General features: G+C 42.2%; 2 protein-coding genes across 3 annotated transcripts in view; both read right to left on the reverse strand.

Annotated features, from left to right (window-relative positions):
* Positions 1-97: 97 nt before the first annotated feature.
* On the reverse strand, positions 98-5,321 carry LOC120549624 (kelch repeat and BTB domain-containing protein 11). The gene is made up of 2 exons (XM_039786656.1): positions 4,776-5,321; positions 98-4,177 (listed from the first exon to the last, which is right to left on the reverse strand). Exon 2 carries the CDS (start codon positions 4,074-4,076, stop codon positions 2,205-2,207), a length of 1,872 nt encoding a protein of 623 aa, XP_039642590.1. The 5' UTR covers positions 4,077-4,177; positions 4,776-5,321; the 3' UTR covers positions 98-2,204.
* Positions 5,322-7,478: 2,157 nt separating this feature from the next.
* Positions 7,479-26,692, reverse strand: part of arhgef10 (Rho guanine nucleotide exchange factor (GEF) 10) — a 57,652-nt gene continuing 38,438 nt past the window's right edge. For both annotated transcript variants that reach the window (XM_039786138.1, XM_039786137.1), the window contains 8 exons: positions 26,297-26,383; positions 25,170-25,396; positions 24,046-24,203; positions 20,708-20,850; positions 18,553-18,727; positions 9,730-9,852; positions 8,481-9,002; positions 7,479-8,379 (listed from right to left, as the gene is read on the reverse strand). In XM_039786138.1, the coding sequence (XP_039642072.1) occupies positions 8,497-9,002; positions 9,730-9,852; positions 18,553-18,727; positions 20,708-20,850; positions 24,046-24,203; positions 25,170-25,396; positions 26,297-26,383 (1,419 nt within the window). In that variant the 3' untranslated portion in view covers positions 7,479-8,379; positions 8,481-8,496. The remainder of the gene's footprint in view (positions 8,380-8,480; positions 9,003-9,729; positions 9,853-18,552; positions 18,728-20,707; positions 20,851-24,045; positions 24,204-25,169; positions 25,397-26,296; positions 26,384-26,692) is intronic.

The raw sequence follows: 26,692 nt of genomic DNA on the forward strand, positions 1-26,692 counted from the left end.
ATTTCTGGGTGCTGTTACAGTCGGTATCCACTAGATGGCAGCTCTGTTTCAGGTATAACACATTCCCCACCATGCCAAAGACATTCAGAAAACCAGATAATTTTCAGACACAAATATATTTTATTTGAAGCACTTAGTTCTGACTGATATACATTATCCAACAGCTAATTTGTTCCCCCACTCCATATCCCTTGTACAGGAAGCCACGGCCTAACATTGCATTACTTTACTGTCCATCAAAGCAGCAAATCCAAAACTACCAAATCCATACAAAAATTCACAAAAATACAGATGCCAGCGGGCAAAATATCAAAACCACATCCATTTTTGTTCTCGTCACATTGACTGCCTGGTTGTTGTCAAAAGCCATTTGTTCCAAGAATATATCAGCATTAGCTTTCATACAAAATCCCCACTGTTGTTGCAGCAGCAAACAAATACTGTCTAAAAGAAGGACATTTAGAGTAAAACTTGTATTAATGTGCACTGATGCAAGAGGAGCATGGTTTCTTAGTGTCATGACAGCAGGATATCTTGTTAGTGGACACAGTGAGGGCCATGACCTGACCATGCTGCAGTACTGTAGTATCTTATTTGACCAGGGAAGAAACCTGCTAGCACTTGAACATGGTTCCCATAAACACAAACAGGAAAAGAAAGATAAAAGATGCATCTTTGTGTATTCTGAATGGCTCGCTTTCCCTTAACTTCCCAGAAAGTGCCTGTTAGCAGCAAACATGATGCCCCTCCTCTAAAAAAACAACTATTGCTTTAGTTTTTTTACCTCGACTGTCAGTGGGACGTTTTTAATAAGGAACTTAATCCCCAAAAGAAGCAAAAGTCTTTGTCAGCTTGATAGTTTTATTTTAGCCTGACTGAATTGTTATTTATCTTTGGCAAATGTGCTAAATGTAGGAACTGTGACACCCGTGAGTATGCTAAATAGCATATTCTAAATCCAAAAAAATAAATATTGATGTACTTTTAAAAACTTAGATCAGTTCAAATTCCAATTAATTTTCAAAAAACCTGAAGCCTCTTATTTTTTATTTCTGGCAAGATTGTATTTTTCCCTTGAAAACATTGAGCTGAGCAGAATTTGCTTTGACTGAAAAGGTAACGTGAATTACTTTATGGTACAACATGCAGTTTGGATGTTTTACAAAGGGAATATTTGTGTGGCTTGAGACTGATACAGTTGCTCTTTTACTGACTAAAATTTGACCTCACGGGTTTCATTCAAAGCCAGTGGAGACCAGCGTTCGACTTACAGCTAAAAAGGATTCATTGACGATTCAATTACCTGAACGACAGAAAATAATCTTCTACTACTACTTTGATAATCGATTCATAATTTTTCAGGTAAACATGGCACAAACATGGCCGTTTCCAATTTCTCAAATGTGTGGATTTTCTTTAGAATGTATAACAGTAAACCAAACATCTTTCGGTTTTGGACTGTTAGTTGGATAAAACAAGACATCTTCTTGGGGCGTGTGGAATTATAACACTGTGTTTTCATTATTATCTGTCATTTTGTTGACCAAACAATCGAATAATCACAAAAATAATGAAAATAATCATTAGTTGCAGCCCTAGTTTGAAGAATACTGTATTCCTTCCCAGTCAGTTTCCCATTATAGTATAACTATTAAATAGCCATACAGCAGACCCAACTGTATATTCTCTCTCGTTTGCATAGAACCTGTGTTGCATCATTCTTAAGGCGCACTACGACTGCTTCCATTCTTTTTTTTTTATACAACTTTCAACAAAACACTTGTTTTTGTTATCAGTCAACTAGTTAATATGTTCATAATAATATCTATTCTAACTACAAAAGTGCACCACACCCAACTGAACACAGGAAATACACAAAATAACCTACAGTCACTGTCGTTATGTCATTATCTACGGTCAGATACAAATATTGTTGCATTCATTCCACTCTAAAAAAACTGTTCCTTTTAAGGCTTTACCCTGCAGACACAATTAATTGCCATGCAAATACACACATTCCATTGCAAGCAGGCAATGACACACTGAGATAGAAAGCTGACATTGAAGAGTATATATAAGGTCTTCTGCTTATTCCAGTTTCATTATGACACATTTATAGTGTTATTCTGGACCACACACACACACACACACACACACACACACACACACACACACACACACACACACACACACACACACACACACTATGTAACTTTTTCAGGCTTTTCAGGCAAAGTGAGAACAAAAGGAAAAAGAACGCCTTTTGCCTCCAGAGGCGCCCTCAACGTCTCCTCGACAAAGTAGGCGTTCTCCTCCTCCACTACAAACTGAAGAGTCTGGCTTTTGTTCACACAGTAGATGCAGTTCCCGATCACGGCACACCTGAAAGGTAAATGACTTCCAAGCCTCTGTGATGCGCAATCGTGCCACATTTTCACTATGCTGTTGTACTTAAACACGGTGATCCCGTGCTCTCGGTTGACATCAAAGCGGTAAATGAAGCTTTTGAAAGCCACCATGTCGCTGGACTTCTTTCTGCTGTTGTTGAAGGGGCACTCCTGCCACTCGTCTCTCTTGGCGTCGTACTTAAGAAGGCGGTAGAAGAGAGAGCCGCCTGAAACGTAAAGTTCTCCGCTGCAGGTTGTGGCTTCGTGGGCCACTGCGAAGGCTCCCTTGGGTAAGGGGGCCACGGTGGTCCAGCGGTCCATGCGGGGGTCATATTTTTCCACTGTAAACAAACATTCCCCTCCAATGGCGTACAAGTAGCCATCCATGGACACAAGCTTTAGCTGGGCACGAGCTTGGGTCAGAGGTCTGACCTCAGTCCAGCGGTTGGTTATGGGGTTGTAACAGAAGACCTTGTCTGAAACCTTGCCCTTGTCCCCGTAGCCCTTTATCCCCCCAGCCACAAACAGGTAGTTAAACATGGTGCAGATCCCGCACCCTTTAGTGTTTATGTCGTCAGGCATCGCAGTTAAAGGTCTCCAGTCATTTGCTGTTTCGTTAAAGTAATAAATCATATGATTCTCCTCCAAAGACCCAACCGACAATGGGCTCTGTGGTCGGCTGCCACAGCGGCTTGGCGGCCGGCTCCCGACACGATCAAACACATCGTTTATCTCTGCCACCATCAGAGTCTTCCTTCCCTCCATTCTCTTCTTCAGGATCAGATCCCGCTCAGATCCATTCAGGCGCCCGTACACAGAGGGGTCTTTGAGGATCTGCAGGAAGTTGTCGCTCATGAATCCGTAGGCAGTCTCCTTCAGTTCACTAAGTCGCTGCTTTTTGGCGATGGTCAGGATCTCGTAGCAGTTCTCTGCACTGATTTGTTCAGACATGCAGTCCATGGCCGCCTGGACAGCACAGGGGATCTGGAGGATTTTAGCCCCTGTGATGACATCTACAACATTGCCCTTGCAAACATTCATCTGAGAAGTGTAAACATAGTCTATTAATGTAGACAAAGTCTTGTAACTCACTCCCTTCACTTTGAGGATGTCTCGTGACAGCCGTGCTTTGAAGTAGTCACTCTTCTCTGCCAGGACAGACTTGTGAGCGTTGATCTTCTGCCCGCCGACTTCGATGACTAAATCAGGCTCTTTTTGAGACTGTGCATTTCCAGCTTCCCGGCTGCTGTCGCTGCGCTCTAGGTTCGATTTTAAGACTGACCAATCAGTTTCCTGTTTGGCTTGGCTTGGCAAGCATACGGAGGAATCTCCACTGTAAGACACTTTAGCTCTGGCGCCATTGTGGATTTCACTGCTTGCGCAATTTTGTTGCGGAGCTCCTTTATCATTGGAGAGGTGAAACCGATTAGCTGTTGAGATGTACGAGCCGTTATCTTTCTGACGGTCGATGTGGTTATTCTCCATCAGTCTTCCATCCAGCAGGTATTCCTTCTCAAACGCTGCAGGAGGGCTGAAATCCTGGTCGTCCTGCAGGAATCCTTGGATGTACCCTGGACATACATTTCCATCTTTGTCAGAAGGCGTGACAAGTTCAGGGTTCACGGCGTGGAGGATGACATCGGCCTCCACAGTGATAGCCCCTCCTCCCTGCCTGTGGCCCTCGTTCATCTCGACGTGCTCACTGGCGATGAGAGACAGCGCCTTCACCAATCATGCTGAGTGAATGGAGAGTGGATGACAAACTTGTGACTGTACTCCTGTCTGTTCACCTACATGGGGGGGGGGAGGGGGAAACAGAGAATTCAACCAGACTGCAAATACTTCTGCATTCTCTAAGGGGCGCCCTTTCTCTAATAACAAACAGTTTGGAAACCTTGAAATTTAAAGTAAAACAAGACTTTGTGCTGCCAGTACCAACTATCCCATGTGATACACTGCTGTAATAATGCGTCATCAGTTGAGTCAACTAACTGCAGCTGCACTAACGTGTATTGTGCAACAGCTACAGTTTAGCAAATAAACTGAAGCAATCCCGTGTTTATTGTGGCAGTAAACTGCATGGCCTACTGCAATAATCACCATGCCTGTCCATTATTTGTGGTAATCTGGAGGCATTCAGAGCGCATGCGCAAATGATGCGCCGATGGAGGGATTAATCTCTAAATATGACTGGGAAAGGGCGTTTGTAATCATATCAAAACTTCTTGTCTAACGCGTCCCCCGATATTGTCGGGCAAACGCTGAGAGAACAGCGTCAAGTAGTCAAATCAAGACGGAATATAAGTATTTTACGTTGACCTCATTTCAAACGAATTAAAATCCAGAAATAAGGATGTATATGTCCATTACCCGTGTAATGTGACCTACCTGCGTTTCCTCGCTGTGAATAAACAGCTCGGCACCAGCAGTTGACTGCTGCCAGTCCCTCCACAAAGCTCAGTTGACGTTACGTAAGGCAGTAGCAATCCTGATGAAGCAGCCAGGCTGTGGTCTCCTGCATGAGTTTACTTCACCGACGAATCCAGCTGGTGTATCCCCTCCGTTCACCTTTCATCCATCGGCCCTCTCAACTGGTTGTTTCATCCGCTCCTGCACGGAAAACCTTCCCGGGATCAGTTGTGGAGGCGAGGCAGGCAGAGGGACGATAAAACAGTCATTTCAGGTCGCACCTCCTTCAGATCAGCGCGTCGCCAACTCATTTCCTCCGGTGGAAGTGTGGAGAGCTGCCGCGCACCGTTCAGACCGTTCAGTCTTTTTCCTCAAAGAAGCTGGACTTAGTTGTCCAGCGTGGGCAGCAGAGGTATTTGCTTTCGGACCAGTCAGGACAGTGATTTTTGATGTCTTTTTTTTTTTTAATACAGTTGACTACAGTGAGGCGGTCATCATTGATCTAAACCACGCCCCCTTCAGTCGGTATTAACCCTACACTCAACAGCAGGAGCACGAGGCTCCATCTGTTGTGCGCGCATCCCAGAGATGCGACATTCCTTTGCGCATCATCCCTGTCCTGGGTACCACGATGGGTGGGCAGGGGATTGAATATATGGAATAAAAAAAAATTAAATAAAAAAAGCTCCACTCCCCTGCTAAAAACACACACACACACACACACACACACACACCCACACACACACACACACACACACACACACACCCACACACAAACGTGCACTCCACCTGTTTATGCATGAGACGGTTTATCATCTCTCTTATCGTATCTATAGAACTGACATGATTGCTCTCTAAAGTAAAGTGTAAACTTGAGGCAGGTTTAACCCATAGGTTTAAACCCAAAACAGCCTAACAATGCTCTGCAAATATGAGTCACACATTCCTTTTGGGAATGATCCAACATCATTTTGGACTAACTCCTACATAAGAGACATAAAGCCTGAACCAATCAAGATGCAGTATATGGCATATCTGTGTAGTAAAAGCAGTAATAATATGTGATTCGTACATCGAAAAGTAACCTTGGAGTTGGAATAGTTTCTAGTGTTTCTAGAGTGATAAAAGAGGCACACAGGGTGTAAACACTCCACATGTGAATTGGCCTGATTAGAAATAGCACAACCGATGCGTCGGACTGGGGGGAAAAAGGGGACTGAGTACCCAGGGCCCTTATGCGAGGAGGGCCCAAAAAGATGCTAGAATGAATAGCTGTGGATGTGGGGAGGGGCCCATAGAAAATGCTTTTCTACAGGGCCCAGAATTTTGTGCTATGCCCCTGAGCACAACCTCACAGGGCGGCAGCAGCAGTAGAAGACCTTTTCTATCCAGGGTCCATAACCTCTCCACCGTGGAGACTGTGTGTCTTAACAACTGGCCTTCAGATATAAAAATAGAGGGCAGCCACCGCAAGGGCATCACACCACTATCAGCCCTGTGAGATTAGAGGGGCATTCAGCTGGTTGGTTTTAGGTATTCCCGAGAACAAAGACTTTCTGAAGACTGATTCACAAAATGAGTGGTCTCCATGGAAACATCAGGGCCAGAAGGAAAACAAGACTTCCAGTTGCAGTGCTGTGTTAATATGCGACCAATAGTTCCACCCAGCCAGACAAATTGAGAACTGGGTAACTTGGTAGATACAGGCAGACTGAAGAGTCGCCACGGTTTACTTGTGGTTAATAAATACAAGCCAGTATTCAGTTAAGAAAGTTAAATATTACCTTAGGTTCAGTCAGCATTGTTACTACCAAAAAATCTGATCAGATATTTGGGATAAGCAGACGGTGCCATGGATTGTAGCATTACCTCGAACCTGAATCATCTTATCTATTTTTTGTTAGAACTGACAATATAGTGAAACATGGTTGTGCAACAGTGGACGTGGGCGTTACAAGAGAGGAAAAAAGTCTTGACCTTCTTCGTTCGGCAGCAGGAGAAATGAGCAGTGAAATCCCGGAAGAGCTGTATCAGGCTCAGTTCCTGCGGCCCCTCAGGCACATTGCTAGTCTCAGCATGTACTGATGGCTGCACACAAGCAGAGTGGAGTGGAACTACAAGGTTGGTTTGAATCAAGAGAAATAGGCACACTAACACTCTTTCCTCGCTCGCCTTAAAGGTTATTTAAATCCGTGGCTTAAGTCAGTAACTGCCGCTATACCAAAATGCCAACACCTGTGCATTATTGACCTTTTTCACAGCAGACATTTTGACTTGATAGTAGGAAAAGCACAACTGAAATTGATAACCTTAATGATGGCTCAATTCCATCAAGTGTCCCAGTGAGCTGTTTCAGTGAGTCAGCATGCACAATACCAGGGCCTCGCCTAAGTGGAATACAGCCATCATTAATGGTTTTGAATACACCTGTGTTTTTCCTACTATGACATGTCAACACGTCTGCTGTGAAAAACATCTATTTGGTTTAAACTTGACAAAAGTGGGAAAAGCTGCCACAAAATTGATGTTTATATCCCAGAAAGAGTCACCAAATCAATTAAATACAACTACTGATAGATGGTAAGTTTAAAAAAAGTGGATATTCCAATGAAAAACATTCACTTTAAGTCACAGAACTGCATTCATCCTTTGAAAATGAAGACCAAATGAAGCACAAACGGGTTCCTCAATAAAACAGTTTATGAATTTGTTAATACACGTACAAGAAGTACATACACATTGTGACAAAAGTATAAAGCGGTTTATCTTTTTTTTTTTTTTTTAAATATCCTAATGTGAGACAAAAGTATGTATTGGGGGAGAGGGGGGGGGGTCCTCTCTCCTGGTGATAACAACCCTTTCTTCCCTTTCATGAATAGAAACCTGGCCAGCCAGGGATTTAAATCAAGCCTTCCCAAACTAATTCAGTCATCAACATTTCACCTTTCCTATCCATTTTCTCTGTTAACAGAATGATGAGGTGCACCAAGCTGGTCCAAAAGCTGACACCAAAACTCATTCACATGTAATCCTGAGTTGTCATACTTCATATTTACAACTCTGGCATTGACTGATGATCAAAAGATCTGGCCAAAACCTAATCCTAATCTCAATAAAGCCTTTATGTAACAGATTCAAAGCCCCATCATTACCTTACACGCCTTTCAGGAAAGACAAAATAGTCTCACATCTTTTCAACACTGATTTGAATACTGAAGCCATATACAGTCAACTGGTATGGCACAAACACTGGAGAGTAATGTATTAGCCAGGTTACAGAACAACAACCAACTTTGTCAGAGGGTGAAAATAAAGACCTTTCAGTGTTTTCAAAACGAGTACATCCTTAACAAGTACAGTACTTCCTGTGACTGGTCTGTAGGGTGGTGTAACGCTCCGTCAAGCATCATGATTGAGTGGTTATATTCATCCTTTGTTTTTTTCATTGTAACACAGAAACATCATTGGAGTATTATGGAGCGCTTGATGCATTTTGGTTTCAGTTTTGATTGATCCCAAATATTCTTTTACGTGCAGCAACAGATCTCATTGTGACAGTTGTGTGCAGCGCTTCTGCTTTAACCTGAAGAAAAAAAAAGAGACGGAGAATATAGGTAAGATCCTTATACAAGTAAGCAATTGCATTTTCTACTGGTTATTGATAAAATGTTATTTCCAACCTACCGAGGTGCTTTTAGTGTCACATGTTGAGTAAAGGGATCTGCCAGATCATGATGGTAGAGGTGGTGTCCTCATAGCGAGACGGTTTGGTCTTTTTGTTAACCCTGCGGTGGCCCAAACCTCCAGACACCACCAGCAAAGAGCTGACATCCACCTTGCTGGCCCGGCGGCCCCTCTGCTGATGGACCGGGTCGTGGAGCATGTCATAAAGAGCTCCGTCCTCTGGCCCGTGCTCCAAGGAGCCCTGGGACGGGGCTAGGGAGCCGCAGGACGAGGAGGACACGGAGTCCTGGAGAGCCATGGTAGTGCAGCCCGCCTCTCCCAACCACACGGCCCGTCCCTGAGGGGGAGTCAGGGCTGAATCCGACGGGGGCTGGCTGTTCTCCCCATCATCTGTCTCTGTTGGCTGGACTGAGGTAGGAGGGGGGGAGGATGGCGGGCCAGACGGCCGGTTGCACACTGCAGCAGCCACGCTGAGGAACTTGACCGGACCGTTGTGAGCGTGTAAGGACACCATACCCCGACCTGACAACAGGTACAGACACTGTCACACATTCACCCAGGACGTTTTTTTACACACTTCATTGTATCGCCTGCATACATATCTGATAATTGAAAGCGATATTCCTCAACGCTTTTTGTTTTTGTTTTGCCAACCATATGCTAGTTGTGTGTTGATGTGAAGAGAAGATAACCATGTCATATACTGTAATATATAACTTTGTTTTCCAGATATTTCTCTATTCTGTTTATTATTGTTTTCATTTCATTTTAATTGTAATTTTTCTTCTTGTTATTTAGTTTTGTAGGCAGATATTGTTGTATAGATTTCCTTTGTTTAATTTCTTTTCTTTTCAATATATGTTATGAAATGTTTTAATATTGTCTGATTAAATGTTGTCTTGGACCCCAGGAAGACTAGCTGGTCGTCTAGGCGTCAGCTAATGGGGATCCTTATAATAAATACAAATACAATGTGAAGAGTTGCTGATGTTCTCTGTTTTACATTATGATACCGTATGAATTACTTTGGGTGTAGCCTGTTGGTTGGACAAAGCAAGCAATTTGAAAGGGTCACCCTGGTCTCTAGGAGATTGTGAGACGCCTTTATTAAAAAGCCATCATTAACTGTTCATAGTCTAAATGATCAAATCACTTAATAAAAATCAACTTAATAATGAAAATAATCCTAAATTGTAGGCCTACATGTAAGTACATTTGAATATGGGACACAGTAATGTTTCAGTGTTACCTGTGACCTTTGGGATCCCCTGCAGTCTGGGGACAGAGAGGGCCACAGTCACCCCCAGGTTGGTCCCTACCAGCAGCAGACCATGACAGACCAGCAGACTGCTCACGGACACTCTCTGGTTTCCTATGGAGAAAAAACAAACAAACAGAAGCATAAAATTAGTAGCCTAGAAATCTAGACGCACCCTAGCGGCAGCAAATTTAATTAGCAGCCAGGGGGTCTAGCAACTCTCCGTTGGCTTGCGAGCTGGAAAAACCAAACTCTGGCCGGGCCAATCACATTGTGTATAGAGTCGGTGGGCGGGCTTATGGCTGCTGCTGCTGGCGAACAGCGGTCTTTCGAATCGGCTTTGGCCATAACTCTGGAAGACTTGGAGTTAAGCTTTTCTTTGAGAAAAAGAACAAAGAACGGCTCTGAAGTCATTCTTAAAAAAGGAAGATGTGTTCGGAGTTTTGCCGACCGGATACGGCAAAAGTTTAATCTATCAACTAGCTCTGCTACCTTCTTCGTTGCTCTGCCTGGTTGTAGCGCTATCCTATTACGTGCAGAAAGAATTTGAAAGACAACCGTTTATCCCGCCCTTCTGATTGAGCTCTGTCAACGGTGAGTTCCCAGACCCAACATCTTGATGTGGGTCTAGCTTGTCAGGCTATAACACTGGTTTAAATCCATCCAAATCCAATATTGGTTTAATCTTCCACAAATTTTATTTAGCTTGAAAAATTGAGAGAGACACAGCTAACGAATGTTTCTTGACAAACATATTTTACCACCCTGAGGGATTTTACCGGCGCTAAGCATGATCTGTTAGACTTGGAAAATAAGAATTGCATAGTTAATGGGCCACATGAATACAGTGTGGTGCGCGGGAGGGAGGTGTATATTTTCAGCGAGTGGGGGCATTTATGTAGCAACCATATTCAAGGGTTATTTGTCTCCAGGGCAACGTAAAGAGCAGCCTGGATAAAAGCAGCTCTTGTCAAGCGTCTGAACACAGAAAAATGCACCATTATGGTTCACTTCGAGTTAAACAAACAAATACAAAAGTGTTTTGTAACAGAATGAGTGAAGCGTAATGCTGTAATTAAGCAAGGATCTCTGCCTCTGTGGCAGCTACAACAGGACAGTCTGGCCTGACCTTTTCCCTTTCCCTTCCCTCCTGGTCAGAACAATCACTGTGATGACACTTTGGACTGTAAAAGCCGTGATTGTTGGTTTAACAGCACCTTTCAGCAAGGATGGCAATAAAGCCAGGCTTGCTGACAGCCTGCTCTGTTAGGCGACTTATTATGTGGAATTTGGCACTCCTCTCAGACCCACACGGAAGCTTTGTCAGGAATAAGCTTTGCAACAAATGGTATCTAGTAAGACATTTTTATTTTTTTTTTTATCTTTTTTTAATTTTTTTTATTGTAGTAAGAATCTGAGGTTTTGCAAAAATGTCTTTTCGGTCCCGCTATGTGGGAGGCGAGACTGTCATGAGTCATTACTGCTGCAACAGCTTGACTTGAATTTCCTCTCTCAAAGTAATCCTCTTGGGGTTTAGGAAAAATTACTGCCAGTCTCTCTGCGTGACCCCCCCTCACTAGAGCTGACCCCTTGCATGGGGCACACACACGCTATACTGCCATACTTCCATACTTCCATTCTTCCTGGAATCATGCCAGATAGGAAGGCAGGTACAGTTGAAGACTGGACCCTGAGTCCTGCCCACATGTGCTTCTAATGAGGGCCCAGAGTTAGCAGAAACACACAGACTGCCGGTCGGGGGCCTTGCTCAACTTCCTCCTTTCATAATATTTGGAGTTCCCCACCCAGAGGGTGAACTAAAATAAACCCAGAGTGAACGTCAACATGGCCCGGCTTTGGCCCTGATCCTACACCAGAGCACCACTTTGATCTGCACTTAGTCCTGACAACCAACAGCAGGAGGGAGGAGCAAATCCCAAACATTACAATAATACACTATATCTGTCATTCGATCAGTCTAGAAATACATCAGATCAGCACAATGTAAGTAATTGCTCTTTCAGTCTCTCTCGCAGGAACCCTCTTAATAGATTACTCCCATTGTAAAGCTATTTGAAGTGTTCTAGGTCCTCAATTCACACACACATTTTACAGATTTAAATTTTGTTCACTCTATGATATGAACACAAATTGTATAAACTGCATCATTGTGAGAGAAAAGTTTGGTGAGCCATGTTTACGGCTCTGTGAGGGTGTACATTACATTAAGCTGACGTTTTTATCCAAAGCGACTTAAAACACACACACACACACACACACACACACACACACACACACACACACACACACACACACACACACACACACACACACACACACACACACACACACACACACACACACACACACACACACACACACACACACACACACACAGTGCAGCATTGGTGCGTAGAGCAGTGCTTTGAGCTAAATGCTAATGCTAGCGTGGCAACATGCTCACAATGCCAGTGTTAACATGCCAATGTTTAGCAGGTGTAATGTTTGCCATGTTCAATTTTAGTTTAGCATGCTAACGTTTCTTAATAAGAGGATCATCAAAATGATTATAGTTCATTCTGAGATGGAAATCAATGTATGCACCAAATTTCACAGGAATCCATTCAATAGTTGTCAAGACATCACAAAAAAACTAAAGTGTCAACCTGATGGTGGGGCTAGAGGAAAGGTCAGGGAATCACCAAAATCAGTCATGAAGTCAAAGTCAAAGTCACGCTTCATCCTCTGGGGACAATGAATGTCTGTATACAATTCATAGAAAACCATCTAATAGTTGTTGACGTATGGAGTGAAGTTGTAGCCGGACCAACAGTCTAGCCATTTTAAAAAAGAAAAAGGAAAATACCATTAGCCCTTAGTAGGCGAGCCAGAAAGTTAATTTCACACAATGGAAGGTGTCACAAATATCTTGAATATATCATACACTGTATACCTCACTGATCATTATGAATAGTAACTTAATTTTCATGTCAATCTGAAATGTTTCCAAGGAGAAGATCAAATTAAGACAAGTTTAAACTGGAGCTTCTTCACAGTGCAGATACAGCATGTCATTCAGTCCTATCCAGTCTACTCATTCCTTGTATCTCCGAGGGCTCACTCAGAAATAAGTGTCTTATCCGTGTTGGGATGTGTGCAACAATGGTGGCGTACAAACAAAGGAGTGCTGGAGATTTTATTTACTGACCCCCCCCTGATGTTTGTCTCCCATTAGGCCATGCATGGCTGCCTATTTAGGTCACAGAACAGCAGACAAAGGCAGACTAGAACCTCAGCATCGGCCAGCCACCACCCTTTGGGATCATGGTATAGTCTCCTTTGATGGAGGACTAATGCTATTTGAAGTGCTTATGAAGAGCCTTTTTTTTTTTTTTTTTTTAGATATTCTTGCTTTCATTAAATTTAGCTTTTATGCTTTTCCTGATGTGGATTTCTTGTCCTACTTTGGAAAATAGATGCAGTGGAACTCACTTGGTCCCAGAGAGATTTAAATTCAGATGTCTAATTCAGAGGACATTATATATGTATATATTCAGATTAGAGAGAAAGTAGTATGCTTTTACAGCACAGTGCCAAAGTTATTACCCAATCAACTACTAATACCACTAAATTACTCTAAAACATGAGTCACAGAAGTCCCAGTGAAAATGACTGCTATTACAGCATATTAGCTGGTTGTCGGTTTAGTGCTTGTACAGGGTGAGAAAGCAGAATTGCTCCAACATGCAGGAACATGAGAAGGATAACCCCACCTAGACCACCTCCTGCATTCAACACTGCAGCATTTATAGACGCATTCACACTGAAGACAACGCCCCATGTCTCCGATTGTGAGCCTGACTGTGTGTTCTGTGGACAAGCAAAAATTGCATCTGTAATAGAATATCCTTGCTTGATAATGCAAAGTTCCTGGAGAATGGGGATGTGGAAATCAGAGATTAAATATCGGAACAATTCTACTTTTTGTCATTTTCTGATAAGCTGATATTATTTTTTAGCTTGTGTCTCAGTAGATGTACATTAATGGAGCAAAGAATTGCGGCTGAAAGACCAAATCACACTGACTCCAACGCATCGATTGCAGGCAGTCCCTCCTGTCCAAACAGTTTGGTTGGCAGTTCCAATTACATCAGAGTTTGTGCAGAAACAGCACATTTTTTGGTCTCATTCTGTTCCACAGCAGCAGCCAGCGGTGATAAACGCCACTGTGGAGCATTCTGGAAAGTCACCATCACAACAGACCACGAAAAAGACGGCAGACAGGTGGACTTCATGCAACTGCTTCATCAAAATATCCAAATCACAACCACATAACCTTATTGGTGATTTAAATTGTATAAACAACTTTTGACTTCCATGCTGTCTGACAGTCCTGGGACCCAATACTGTTATCAGAGGAAGTGAGCTCTTAATGGCAAGGCCCAGAGGAGGAAAGATATCATGTGTGGTGGTCTGTCCCAGAACCAGCTTCCTCTGCGGTTGCATGGATCCTATTAGCGAATATGGGCAGTGAGGTCCCGAAGCAGGCTGCTTTTATCAGTCACATCTGTCTGACAAAGAGGCCTTCCACTTGTAACTCTAAACACTGGGTATCAGAGTGAGAGTCTCCCACAATATCTAGTCAGTGTGGATACTCCAAGTCGGTCATCTCTTATGTACATTTAGTGTTTCTACTGTTGCTAGTACTGTTCATAAATCAGTTTTCTCTGCAGACGGAGGCATGATGGTGCAGCAATGCTGTTAACCATTGTGCCACATTGAACAACTTGTAGCCATGGATACATGGATGCTGTGAGTGGATGGTCCTTTGTTGCAGTTTGTATTCAAGCCTTCACAGCATTGGATTCTGTCTTCATAGTTTCTCCAACAGCTACATGGTATTTAAAACCATCTCCCAAAAGCTAATTACATGAGAGCTGGCATTCTGCGGATGAATAAATGCTGCTTGAAGTGGAAGAAGTGCGTGATGAAAAGAGCTAACCTGCTTTACCAGATGTTACACAACCTCCACACATTCCTTTTTTGTCATTTTGCTAAATACTTCTGAGGCCTTTCTGAATGTTATTGCTACCTCATGGCAATAATAGAGAAGTCCCTCTGAAGACTAAATGTGCACACAGTCTACGCCAAGCTGGCCAGCACAGCTAATGATGCTGATGATGAGATCGCACAGAACAACTGCAGGCTAGTAGTCATTAACTGCAGACCACAATACACATACAGGAGAAACCACAGCTGTCATCAAAAACCAAAACTCAAATCAAAACCTCATTTAAGAATCAAAACTATGTGCAATCCAGTTTCAAGAGGAAGGCAACAAGGGTATAAAACTTCAACATTACAAAGAATGCTTTGGGAAACTAAAGGCACGCTAAACCACAGCTGTCTGCATTACTCAGCATGGAGAAAAAAAGAGATTGAACGCAGCAGCGACTGGACTGCACAAATCCTGACTACATACCAACAGAAGCAAAAAAAAAACAACCCAAAAACAATCATTCTTTTGGGCTGTGTGGTTTTGGGGTCAAGCTGATGTAACGCAGCAGATTACAAGATCCGAAGCAGCAGTAGGACGCTCTGATGACTTCAGCCTGGGACAGTTGTCACAGTAACATTCATTTGGTTTGACGGCGACAATGTTTGGCTTAAACACACATGGCACGAAACTGTTTCACAACCAACTGCCGCACACTAAAAACAATATCATCTACTGTGATGACAACAATTGCCATAGTAACAAAACTCATGCCCGTGCTAAAGAGCCCATTAAACAGTTCTAAACAGTGTTATGGTACGACGCAATACACTCCTTGGTTTTGCACACACTGTATGTTACATATTAAACTCATCTGGTATCCAATCTCTGTGAAATATGGCTCATTTGTCTCGCCTCCGACGCTGTTCTGCAGAGATTACAACCTGGTAATGACGGGTTTACAGCTGCAGTGCCTTACTCAGAGATCAAAGGTGAGCCATTATAGTGGAACGGTAAGAAGAGTAAATTTCTTTTCAAAGCACTGTTTTCATCTTAATTACTGCTATACTAAGTAATGCTATATTAGGTATGTTATACTCCTACATTGTTGTTAACGTTTAATCTAGATAGGTTTGGTTTTATCTGGCATTACAGTTCATATTTTGTGTCAGCATAACATTCTGATTGATTGAGGTCGTGAAAGTGTTAATTCCTACTTTTTAAGTGATGGATTTATTTACCTATATATAGTATAGTTGTGACATCACAACCGTACGGAAGACTGCTCGTTTAAAGGCACGGTTTCTAAATACAGGCTGTTGGCATTTCTCTGTAGCCTGAGTGTTTTAAAACATTCACAGTATTTATATAGTACCTCAACCTACTTTATAATAAAAGAAAACATGGAAATCTCACTTTTTACAACATGGGACTTCTAACATTATTGCAAGTTCCAAAACAAGCTCTTGATCTTTGGTACTATTAATGTTTCAGATAGCTGGGAAAGTTAATTTTGTACCGAACTCCACTCGCTCAACTAGAAGCTTAGCTGCAAATATGAAATTTATTTTGAAGCGATGTCATAATTCATCATCATCATCATCCATTGGATCCAAAGGATGTCCCATTTGTTTAAATTTGGGTTGGATTTGCCTTTTAGACAGCGCCTTCCAGAACACGCCACGTTTCCTTAAATAATGACTTGACGAGGTCAAAAGGTTTCTTTATGCAACACTATGAATAGAGACAAAATGAGAGGTTCCTGATTCATTGTTTAGACTAAAGGAAGACGAAAGCATGACAAACCATAACAAGAGCTGTCCGGATGGGCACCTACGCTGATGTCAGCTAATTACTGACAGCCACCAAGTAAGACAGCACTTTGAAAACATGAAGTCGTGGGACTTGCATCACAGGTCACAAATGCTGGGCTGTGTCTGGATAAGTATATTTGACTAGATGATCACAATATCAGACATCAAAAGAGAGAACATGTATGCTTTGCGGTTCTTCGTCAGACAGTCTGACACTCTCGAAAAGGTTTCGGTCTCAGTCAGGCGTACAGATCACATTACTGACTGACACTCAAGGGCAGGCGAAGAGAACTGAGAGGTGGTTGTTGATGTGGTAAAGATGGTAAGACCACAGAATCACCATGACTGAATCATAAACCACAAGGCTTGAATACTACAGTACAGTAGGTTTTGTTGAATAATACGTAAACGATTCAAAAGGATTGCCTTAAGTTTGAACCACCAATAAAAAACAGTATCCGTATTAAAGTACTTAAACCTCCAGGAGTGTCCTACTGGTTACTTTGGGGATGGAATGAGAAGATCCCAACCGGATTGTATTTGTCCAACAAAATTATAAATGTTGGGGATGGGATGCAGAGAAATGAGAAACAGTGAAACAAAGCTATTTAGGAACGTATAAATTCTGTCTTTGATGCCGAATATTTGAACTATAACTATACAATTATTTGTAAGTTGACCCTGAACAGGTAACTCAAATTAATTCATACTTATGGTCATTGTGTGATGAATAAGTACCTGAAAAGGCTTAGGGCCCTATTTTAACGATCTGAAACGCAAGTATCAAACGTGAAACGCAAGTAGCTTAGTGGGCGGATCTCTGGCGCTGTTGCTATTATGCCGGCGGGATAAATGACTCTTGCGCCCAACGCAAATCTAAAATGGGTTGGTCTGAAGTAGCTAGGTTTGGGTGTAGCGTGCAATAAACCAATCAGAGGCTCATCTCACATTCCCTTTAAGATCAGGCACGCTTGTTCCATGGCAGATTGCTATTATGACGGCGGATTTGCCTGGTGCACGCCAGCGGGAGCTGTCCGAGATCGGCAAAGTAATAAATGCCCGTCTTGGCCGGGTGGCGATGTTGCTGCGGCCTCTCTGGCGCATCTCCTCAAGTCTGGAGAGGATTGCTGCAGACATGGAGCGAGGGCCTCCAAACGCACCATCTGCTCCTGTTGTGCCCCTTCCTCCTACCCCCACTCCATCTCCGTCCACCCGCTCCATCAGGAGCGCATCGCGCATTACTCCTGGACTAGATCCCGCCGGAGTGTCCAATCCCGCCATAGTTCAACATCACGTCTCCTTAAGTCCTCTAATATTTCCTCATTTATGTCATCAACACATCCATGATTCATGGAAATGTTGTGTAAAACACAACAAGCCACAAAGAATGTTGCGACTTTATAAGAACTGTACTGTAAAGTGCCTCCTGACCTATCCAAACACCTGAAGCGCATTTTCAGTAATATTTTTCCTTGTAATTATGCATGGTTTGCAAAAATGGGAACGGCTGCGTCCATGTAGATGAGAGAAGCAAAGAAGATGCGTGTTGTGCACACGCTACATTATGGCCAAGCATGCGCCCCTAAAATAGCATCTGAATAACGCGCTACTGACTTTAGACTAGCGCCACTGACTTTAGACCAGGTTTTTCCTGGTCAGTGGCGGAATTGTTTTCTGAAACTGCAAAATAGCCCCAGGGAACGTTTGCATCTGAACACGTCTCCTCTTTTCGCTGAACTGCCTCCCCGGAGCGCAAATACATTCCCTAATTTACAGACGTGCGTCTGTGGAGGGAAAAGTCCGCTGTGGGTCGGGTGCAAAATAGGAATGATACATGCGTCGGTGTACAAAGGCAATTGCGCTGAGTGCAAGATAGGGCCCATAATGTTATTCGCCGTTATGCTGAAATTTAGAACCTTAATAAATATCCACAATAGGTCTTCTTTAAACAGCCACTGGAAACTAAACTGGATTGATATTTTGTCAGTCTAGAAATGGACTCACCAGGCAGTGTATTGTGGACAGGTGTGGCAATGTTAATGTCCTGCAGGTGCTCCAGGGTCTCGGTGTGGAGAAGGCGCAGAGTGGAACCAGAGCTGAAGGCGATCCAGATGCCCACCCCAGCCACCACCATGTGGGACACCACCATGCCCTCTTCCTGGTGGGCCTCCAGCTGCCTCTGGATGAGGGAGAGAAGGCAGTGTGACCGGACTTAGGCATGAATGTTTTGCACATTTATAATTAATTCAGCCTGAGGGAGGGTGTCAACCACTAAAGTAACATTAACCTTTAATTAAAGAGCTCATATTATGCTTTTATTGTGAGATTATATATATATATATATATATATATATATATATATATATATATATATATATATATATATATATTTTTTTTAAAAAAAAAAAAAAAAAAAAAAAAAAAAAAAAAAAAAAAAAAAAAAAAAAAAAAAAAAACACACACACACACACACACACACACGCTATATGCTGGTCAATGTTCTGTAGCTGATTAGCGATATAGTCGGCAAACTGAGGTTAGCAGTAATCTAATGTGCAAGATTAGACGTGTGCTCATGTTTGTAAGTTAGAGGAGAAGGGCACTAAAGCACAAAATTGTAATTAATCTGCTGTTCAAACTCTAGTGTTGTGTAGCAGGTTGCTGCCTGGCTGTTAGTCAGTGTGACCATCTGCCTATGAGAGAATACTGACGTTAAAAAAAGAATTCAACAGACTGTTGCACAAACAGCCCTGTATACTGTTGTTGACATTTAAAACCCAAGCCTAACATGACGGTAGCTACAGGGTGAATTTTGACTCTCTTGGGTTGCCTGTGTGTGACTACAAACTTTGAAAATTCTTTTTGAAAAGCAATCAACCCCCAGAAAGTCTTTCTCAATCTGTTTAGATTACAGTCAACCACAGTGCATTGTCTGTGGTTGTAATGTCTGGGACCCTGTGATTATGCTTTGGCATCGAAATGGAATCAAAAGCATCACATTTCTACAATAGGCAACATAGGATATGAAACAATGTTTGTTTTCATGGACAAATGCACCAAAGATGTTTGTTCACGGGTGATTTAAATATTTCAGAATATAATGAGACAGACTGTCAGGTGTAGTCAAAACAGGAAGCACACAGAAGGAAGCATTTACCGATGTTTTAGATCAACTTCATAAATCATTTTTCTTTAACTCTTGGTTTTACTCTTGAACAGATTTCACAAATGTGCCGAGTGTAATTTTGAATTCTCTGTGCATGGAGACCAATACACTGGGCTTTTTTCCCATCACCACTGGTTACATAATCTCTCCACACATTGCGTTACATGTAGGTGGAGTTATATTTGGCTAAGGAGAGTCCATTCACAAGTGTGTCAGTACACAGTTCTGATAAAATGTGTTGATAAAGGAGCATGACATGTAAATGTCCTGCATTTTGTTTTGCACACATTTAACCATGTTCACAATACTGTATCTACCTTTTATTTAAATAAGTATGTACTAAATAATCTACGTCTTTGTTTGTATCTATCCCACCATTTATTCCTCTATGTGTCTGTCTCTCCTGGTCCACTTACAGTCACCACTGTGGACTAACTGTAAGTCCTCAGTGAGGAAAAGAGAGCGAGACAGGCAGGTGGTTCAACATAATGAGCTTAATGAGGCTAAACAGATTATTAGTGAGTGCATGTCACAGGAAGGTTACTATTCCTGGACCCATGGCAGTTGCTTTCATTCCCCAAACCAGACACACACACACACACACACACACACACACACACACACACACACACACACACACACACACACACACACACACACACACACACACACACACACACACACACACACACACACACACACACACACACACACACACACACACACACACACACACACACACACACACACACACACACACACACACACACACACACACACACACACAAAGAAGAAATCGCGAGGAGGGAAATGAGGTTCTTTGTACTTTCAGTGACTGAGTTCACACTGGTTGCTTATTGGCAAATCTCCCTAACAACAAATTAATCCACACTCAAAATGTACCTCCGTTCTTAACTTTAGGGGCGGTTACACACATTTTGTAGACATGGTATGTTATAGTAGCCTAAACAGTATCAGAGCTAGGTTACGTACCTCGACACAGTGTGTATGGGTGCTGATGATGAAGACCTGTCCACCTGATGAAGCCCAGAGGTGCTCCTCCACAGCCAGCATGGCCTTGACTGGGAGTACTCCCAGTTTCAGCACTTTGGGCTCCTCGCTGCTCCACAAACCATCTGAAACAACAAACGCAACACTGTCACCTCAGTACTCAAATAAACAAACTGCATTTCACAAAATACCCTATGAACAAAAAAGCAGTTCACGTGCAAACACACAATCCATATATATTCAGTAAGGATCTGAAATCTGATAAAGTTGCAGCATGGTGAAACATAAGCAACAACAAATTGTACTGTAGTGTACATCTCTTCACTTCTGTATTCTCTTTTGCAATGTTAACCTAGCAACTGTTAATGTAATAGTTCACGCAAAATGGTTTATTCTTTTGTATGGAAGACACAGTAATAGACACTCGGTCTTTATAAATATCGCCTGACAAGGTAATCTGCATTTATGATTCTGCTAATGCTGGTGGAGTGGCCATTGATGGTTTTCACATCCTTCACTGTGAATATAGATGGACTGCACTGCATTAGTCAGAGCTGATCTCTATCCCACACACACCTCCTACACACTGGGTTCTACATGTGCCTGGGCACCTGCAGTGCCAGCTCTACTGCAATGTAACACCCCATGCAGTACCTTTATAAATATCAACACATTACATTTCTGCAACCATCATATTTACTGGTTTAGATTGCAATCAATGTAGTCATAAAATGAAAGGCTGTTGGACAGAAAAAAAAAGTTAGACATTTGATACATTTTTCACACAAATATGGTAGGTAATGTGCATAATTTTTTTTTTTTACTGACATGTACTTTTAAATAAAAGTGCCCTGTGTTGAATACAGACTTCATTTCCTCCAGATACCACATTCCCTTAGCTAATCTAGGCCAGGAAGTGAATGAGGCCTCCCCAATAGGGTTTGTTAAGAAAAGGCACAAAGGCGGCTATTGAAGGCAGAGGTGCCACGCAGGGAGAGATGTTCTTTCAGAGGTACAGTAATGACTGGGGAAGTGAGGGTAATCTCCCACTAAAGGGGCATGGTGGGATTAGCATTCCAGCAATGCCTTGTGTATATTATTGCAAAAAAATCACACTGTGTAGGTAGAAAAAAAATGAAACGGAAAAAAGGAAAGGAGTAGTGGAGAAAAGGAAAAAGAAATGACAGGAGTGCCAACCTGCAGTCTTATGTAAGTCTGCCCACTTCTTAAACTGTAGCATTCCTTCACGTCAGTGTCAGCTGCAACAAACCACTCATCGCAGTGTTTGTGTGTGAGCAAACAGTAGCACACAAATCAGACAGTGAACGCTGATTAAACAAGCCAATCATTTTTCTTATTTTGACAAAGCTGCAACAAACAACAAATGATGCACAATACTCCCAAGAGAAGAGAACAAAATAGATGATGCAGGATGGCAGAATAGACAAGAACAGAGTTTATGTTCTAAAGGTTTGGCTATGACGTGTGACCTTTGCCGAATCATTGCCTCCTTCTGTCTCCATCTCTCACACGGTCACGAAAGGAAACAACAAGCATGGCAGAATGAGGATGACTGGCCAGCTTTAGACACACTGCATCTACAGCAGGATGGCATTTCCATGCAGGATAACTCAGCACTGATGGCTTTAAAGCCAAAGCAACATCCCCGTCTGTTCAGTTGTTTTTGATGTCTCGTCACTTATCACTGTGAGGGTCCCCTTGACTCAGATGACAGCTTAACATCAAAGCATATACGCTGAGCATTTTCCTAGTTCTGCTTGCTTTCTTCCCTGCAATGTAAACCGTAGGTCTACTTTAAATGCTAATGAGCCTTTTCACTGTGCTTGTGACTTGAGCAGCATTACAACAGGGATGCCGGGAACAGTTTCCCTACCAAACTATACATGATGACTCATCATTTTAGCATCAGGCATCATTTTCCAGTGACGGTGACAGAGCTGCTGATGGGAAGAAACCATACAAATCAGACTCAAAGATCTAGGGCTAGGACTTTCTCCTGGGAACATATTTGACACACCAGTGTTGATGAATGATGAAAAGCAGCTACTGAAACTTTTGAAACATTCAGTTACACCAAAGGCCAACACTGGCATACTCTGTGCCAGTGTCGAATAACTGGTGTGTGGAGAATGAAGCGGGGGGGGGGGTGACATGTGCGCACACAAGGCTAAACCCGCGCCTAGACTGCAAGTAAAAATCTGTCTGACATGCTTGCGGCCTAGACACAGGTAACAGACCAACTTAACAGAACAACAAAGGTAGAAATTGAGAAAGGACACTTAAAAGTTCTTCCTTGGAGATTAATTTGTTTGAGTCATATTGAGATGAATACGTGTGACTGAGGTTAATAAAACATGCCTCTAGCAATAGTGGCATCACATGATAGTGATACCAATACTTATATTCTGGCAGCCAAGAATTACAAGGAGTTTGTGTCCTCAAGTTCTGAAAATATGTACTTATCTTTACCCACATTATGTGCCACAGAGAAAAAGAAGACAAAGAACAACACTGAGACAGAGAAAGGAGGATACTCCGATGTTTACACCACTATGAAAGCCAATAAGAGATGGAACTAAACACAAAATGTGAAAGATCCGCTCCTCCAACGTGTCTGTGCTCGTCTGGGGAAGGAAGACGTTAAATAGGTCACCGCAAACAGATTGGCTTCTCGCAGACAACCGAGCAAACGGAAACAGAACCTCAACACGGAGCAGAGGAGACCCCTTGACCTCGAGTAACATAATGAGCCTCTGACTTACACGCTAACGGTAACCCAGTGACTCAGAGAAAGAAAATAGCAGTTAGAGCAATCAACCACACAAAAAAAGAGAAGAAATCTCAGCATATGTTTCTCCCTGAATAACCCCTTTCATTCAGTGTTGCCAAATGTTTCATCATTGTAACCCATAAAATGTTCTGCCTATAATTCATCAGATATGGTGCTGGTTGTTTTTGGAAAATTAGGTCAGCAGAAATGTGTTAAAAGTTGCTGAAAGTTACCAAGTCAGCAACAGCATGTACTGTACATGGCAAATTATGGCTGAGGGTTAAAAAACCAAGGGGCTGGTGCAGACTCAATATTGAGGTAAACACGGTCAGCCGACACAGTTTTAAAACCAAATCTAATTAACTCAATGAATGCATTTCTGTTTCACACAACAAGAGCGATTTAACCTCGTAATTGCCCTAATTATAGCTATTTAAGAGTATCAACAAACATCACAACGGCAGAATTCTGAGACTATATCAGATGAGATACACAAATTGACAAGTCCCTCCCCTTCTGAAACACACACCTTGTGATCTGGAGTAGACCGCCACAGAGCCGCTGACCAGGCCGACGTACAGACAGTGTTTCTTATAGACCAGGCTGGTGACGGTGGACTTGTCTGGGGCAAAGAAATGCTGCAGACGTACTTTCTTGGACCGCTGGCTGCTCTTATACACAATGATGCTGAACAGGACAGGAGATAAAATTAGAACCCGACTTTATACAGAGTGCTTCTTTTATAAACACCTCTATATGAATGTTATCATTAAGGGCCGTTTCACACTGGCTGCGTTGCATGAGCGTGGCGTTTCTTCGGTTCAATATTTGAAAATCGATAATTATTTATTATTATTCTTTTAAAAATTACATTTATATCTGCATTTAGGTCAAAACCTAGAGACTTTATTAAATATATTTTTGTCAAAATGACATATAAACATCTTTTCCTATTCTATTTTGCATGGAAACGCTTCCAACACGCTTGCGTGTCGCGTGAAAAATAGGCGTCGGTCCTATTTCTAGCAGGCATGCGTTTGCGGCGCGGCTCGAGCTGCGCCTGAGACGTGCGTGTCACGCAAGCAGTGTGAAAACTCTAACCTGTTAACATGGGAGCTGAAATAAAAACGGACACGCCACGCAGCTGACACGCTCACGCCACGCAGCAGTTTGGCAGTAGATTACTCTATAACATTTCCCTAAAGTCACTTAAACTTAATTAAACCCATTTTGAAACATAAAAAGGGAACCTTTTTTTGTGATAAAATGATTGATTTTTTTGAATTGATTTTTTATTTGATGTACTTTTAGTTTTATTATGTCTTCCTACAATTACAAGAGTGCTTTTTGTCAACTTGTAGCAAACACCCTTTCATGATGCTCCATTGAAGTTAGTGGACAAGTACCATAAATACATTGACCACTATGTTGGATCTCTCTCTGTACTACCGATAAGCTTTGTTGCGAAAAGTCTAGAAAGACACCCTTGTTCTTTGATCCTGATATTTACCGTTAATACATGCATAATTAAAACCTGACATTTATCATTTATGGCTGCATATTTCAAAGACTTATTAAAAAGTAACATATTGCATGGTGTGTGGGTACAGCTGACCCAAAAGGCACACTTTCGTAAGTACACTGTGTCTGTACCTGCCCTCCTCCATGCCTAGACAGACACTGGGAGAATCGCTGGCCTTCACTGTGGGGACATGGGTTTTTTCGGGGACATTCTCGCCATTCTCCTGGGGTTGATCTGAAGGGACGAAGGCCATGCAGAGGATACGGGACTCTACATTGAAACACTCAGTCACCTTAGGGCTGGAGCTCTGCATGGCTACTATGGATATCTGCCCCATCTGGTTGGTGCAACTTGCAACCTGAACAAAGATTAAGATTTTGTTTTAGGGATACATTCATTCATTTATGTAGATAGATGGATTAATTATTCATAAATAAATTATTTAGCCCAGTTAAGACTGAACATCTTAGAAGAGATACCCAGCATGGAAACCACAGTACAAGTAAAAGAAAGGAAACAGCTGAAGTATTCATATAAGTATGCATCAAATTCATGTCATAGGAGGCTAAAGGCAAAATCCTATGAGACCAATACTAATCTCCTGAAACATTAAATTATGTTTAAGTTAACTCAAATCTAACAACTTTTCAAACTTTTCTAAAATCCCTTTTCAGTTCAACATCTTTTATCAACAGTTCATACATTACCTCACAATGAAAATAACCAGCTAGAGTGAGATTTATATTTTCAACAGACTCAATGTTTTTTCCTGATGGTCAAAAACACTGCATCAGCAGTGATTACTATGGTTATGACGGTCATTGTTTATTTTGAGAAAAACTCAAGTTTTTCTCAAGGGGACATTAGACATTTAAAATTGAACAGCAAAAGCTTACCATCTGCTCAGCTAACACATTATAGTGGAAAACAGTTCAGAGTCAGACTCACTGACAGAAAAGTGGTTGAGCTTAAATAAGCTTTGCTTCTGAAAATAAAAGGACTGCGAGACTATTTGCCAATAAACCGTTGTTAAAGCCACTCAACACATCTCTCTAGCGCGAGACTCGGATTTCAAGGGTTGAGGCCCATAAATGTATTCCTCTAGAACTATGATTTTAGTTGTCGCTCTGGGTGGAAGAAGCCCACATTATTGTAGTTAGCCACTATAACCCTTGGAATAAACTTATTTTGTGTAATGTTGAAATGTAAGCAGACACGGTGCTTCTTTTCTAAGCCAAGTGGGAAAAAAATGTCTCACCCAGACACAGCCATGGCCCATGACGGGAGTATCTGCTGTGCTCTCTGTGTTGATGTGGGGCTCTGGATTGTGAACGGCACATTCCACCTGTCACAGAACAGCAAAAAAAAAAAAAAAGAGAGGGTGATAAAGAAACAAGGTCAGATAAACATCAAGTCACCATGTAGGAATTCACAGGGTAAATAAACAGGTGTTAATTATTGTCAAGATAAAAACCTCAAAGATCTTGAAGTAACCAAACCACATGAGTTAACATGGCCCAGTGCCCTTTGACACCAGTCATTTTATACCTTGGTGGTCAGTGCTGATAGTAGAGGAGCTTCTGCCTTACCAGGGGGAGTGACAATTCTGGTAAACAAAGTCAGGTAGAAACAGCCCCTTCATTACTGTCACATT

The sequence above is a fragment of the Perca fluviatilis genome, chromosome 20 (genome assembly GCF_010015445.1).
Source record: "Perca fluviatilis chromosome 20, GENO_Pfluv_1.0, whole genome shotgun sequence".
Taxonomy (NCBI): Eukaryota; Metazoa; Chordata; class Actinopteri; order Perciformes; family Percidae; genus Perca; species Perca fluviatilis.

Coding starts and splice junctions, on each gene's coding strand:
- LOC120549624 (XM_039786656.1), bottom strand. CDS start 4,076: ATGAACGAGGGCCACAGGCAGGGAGGAGGGGCTATCACTGTGGAGGCC.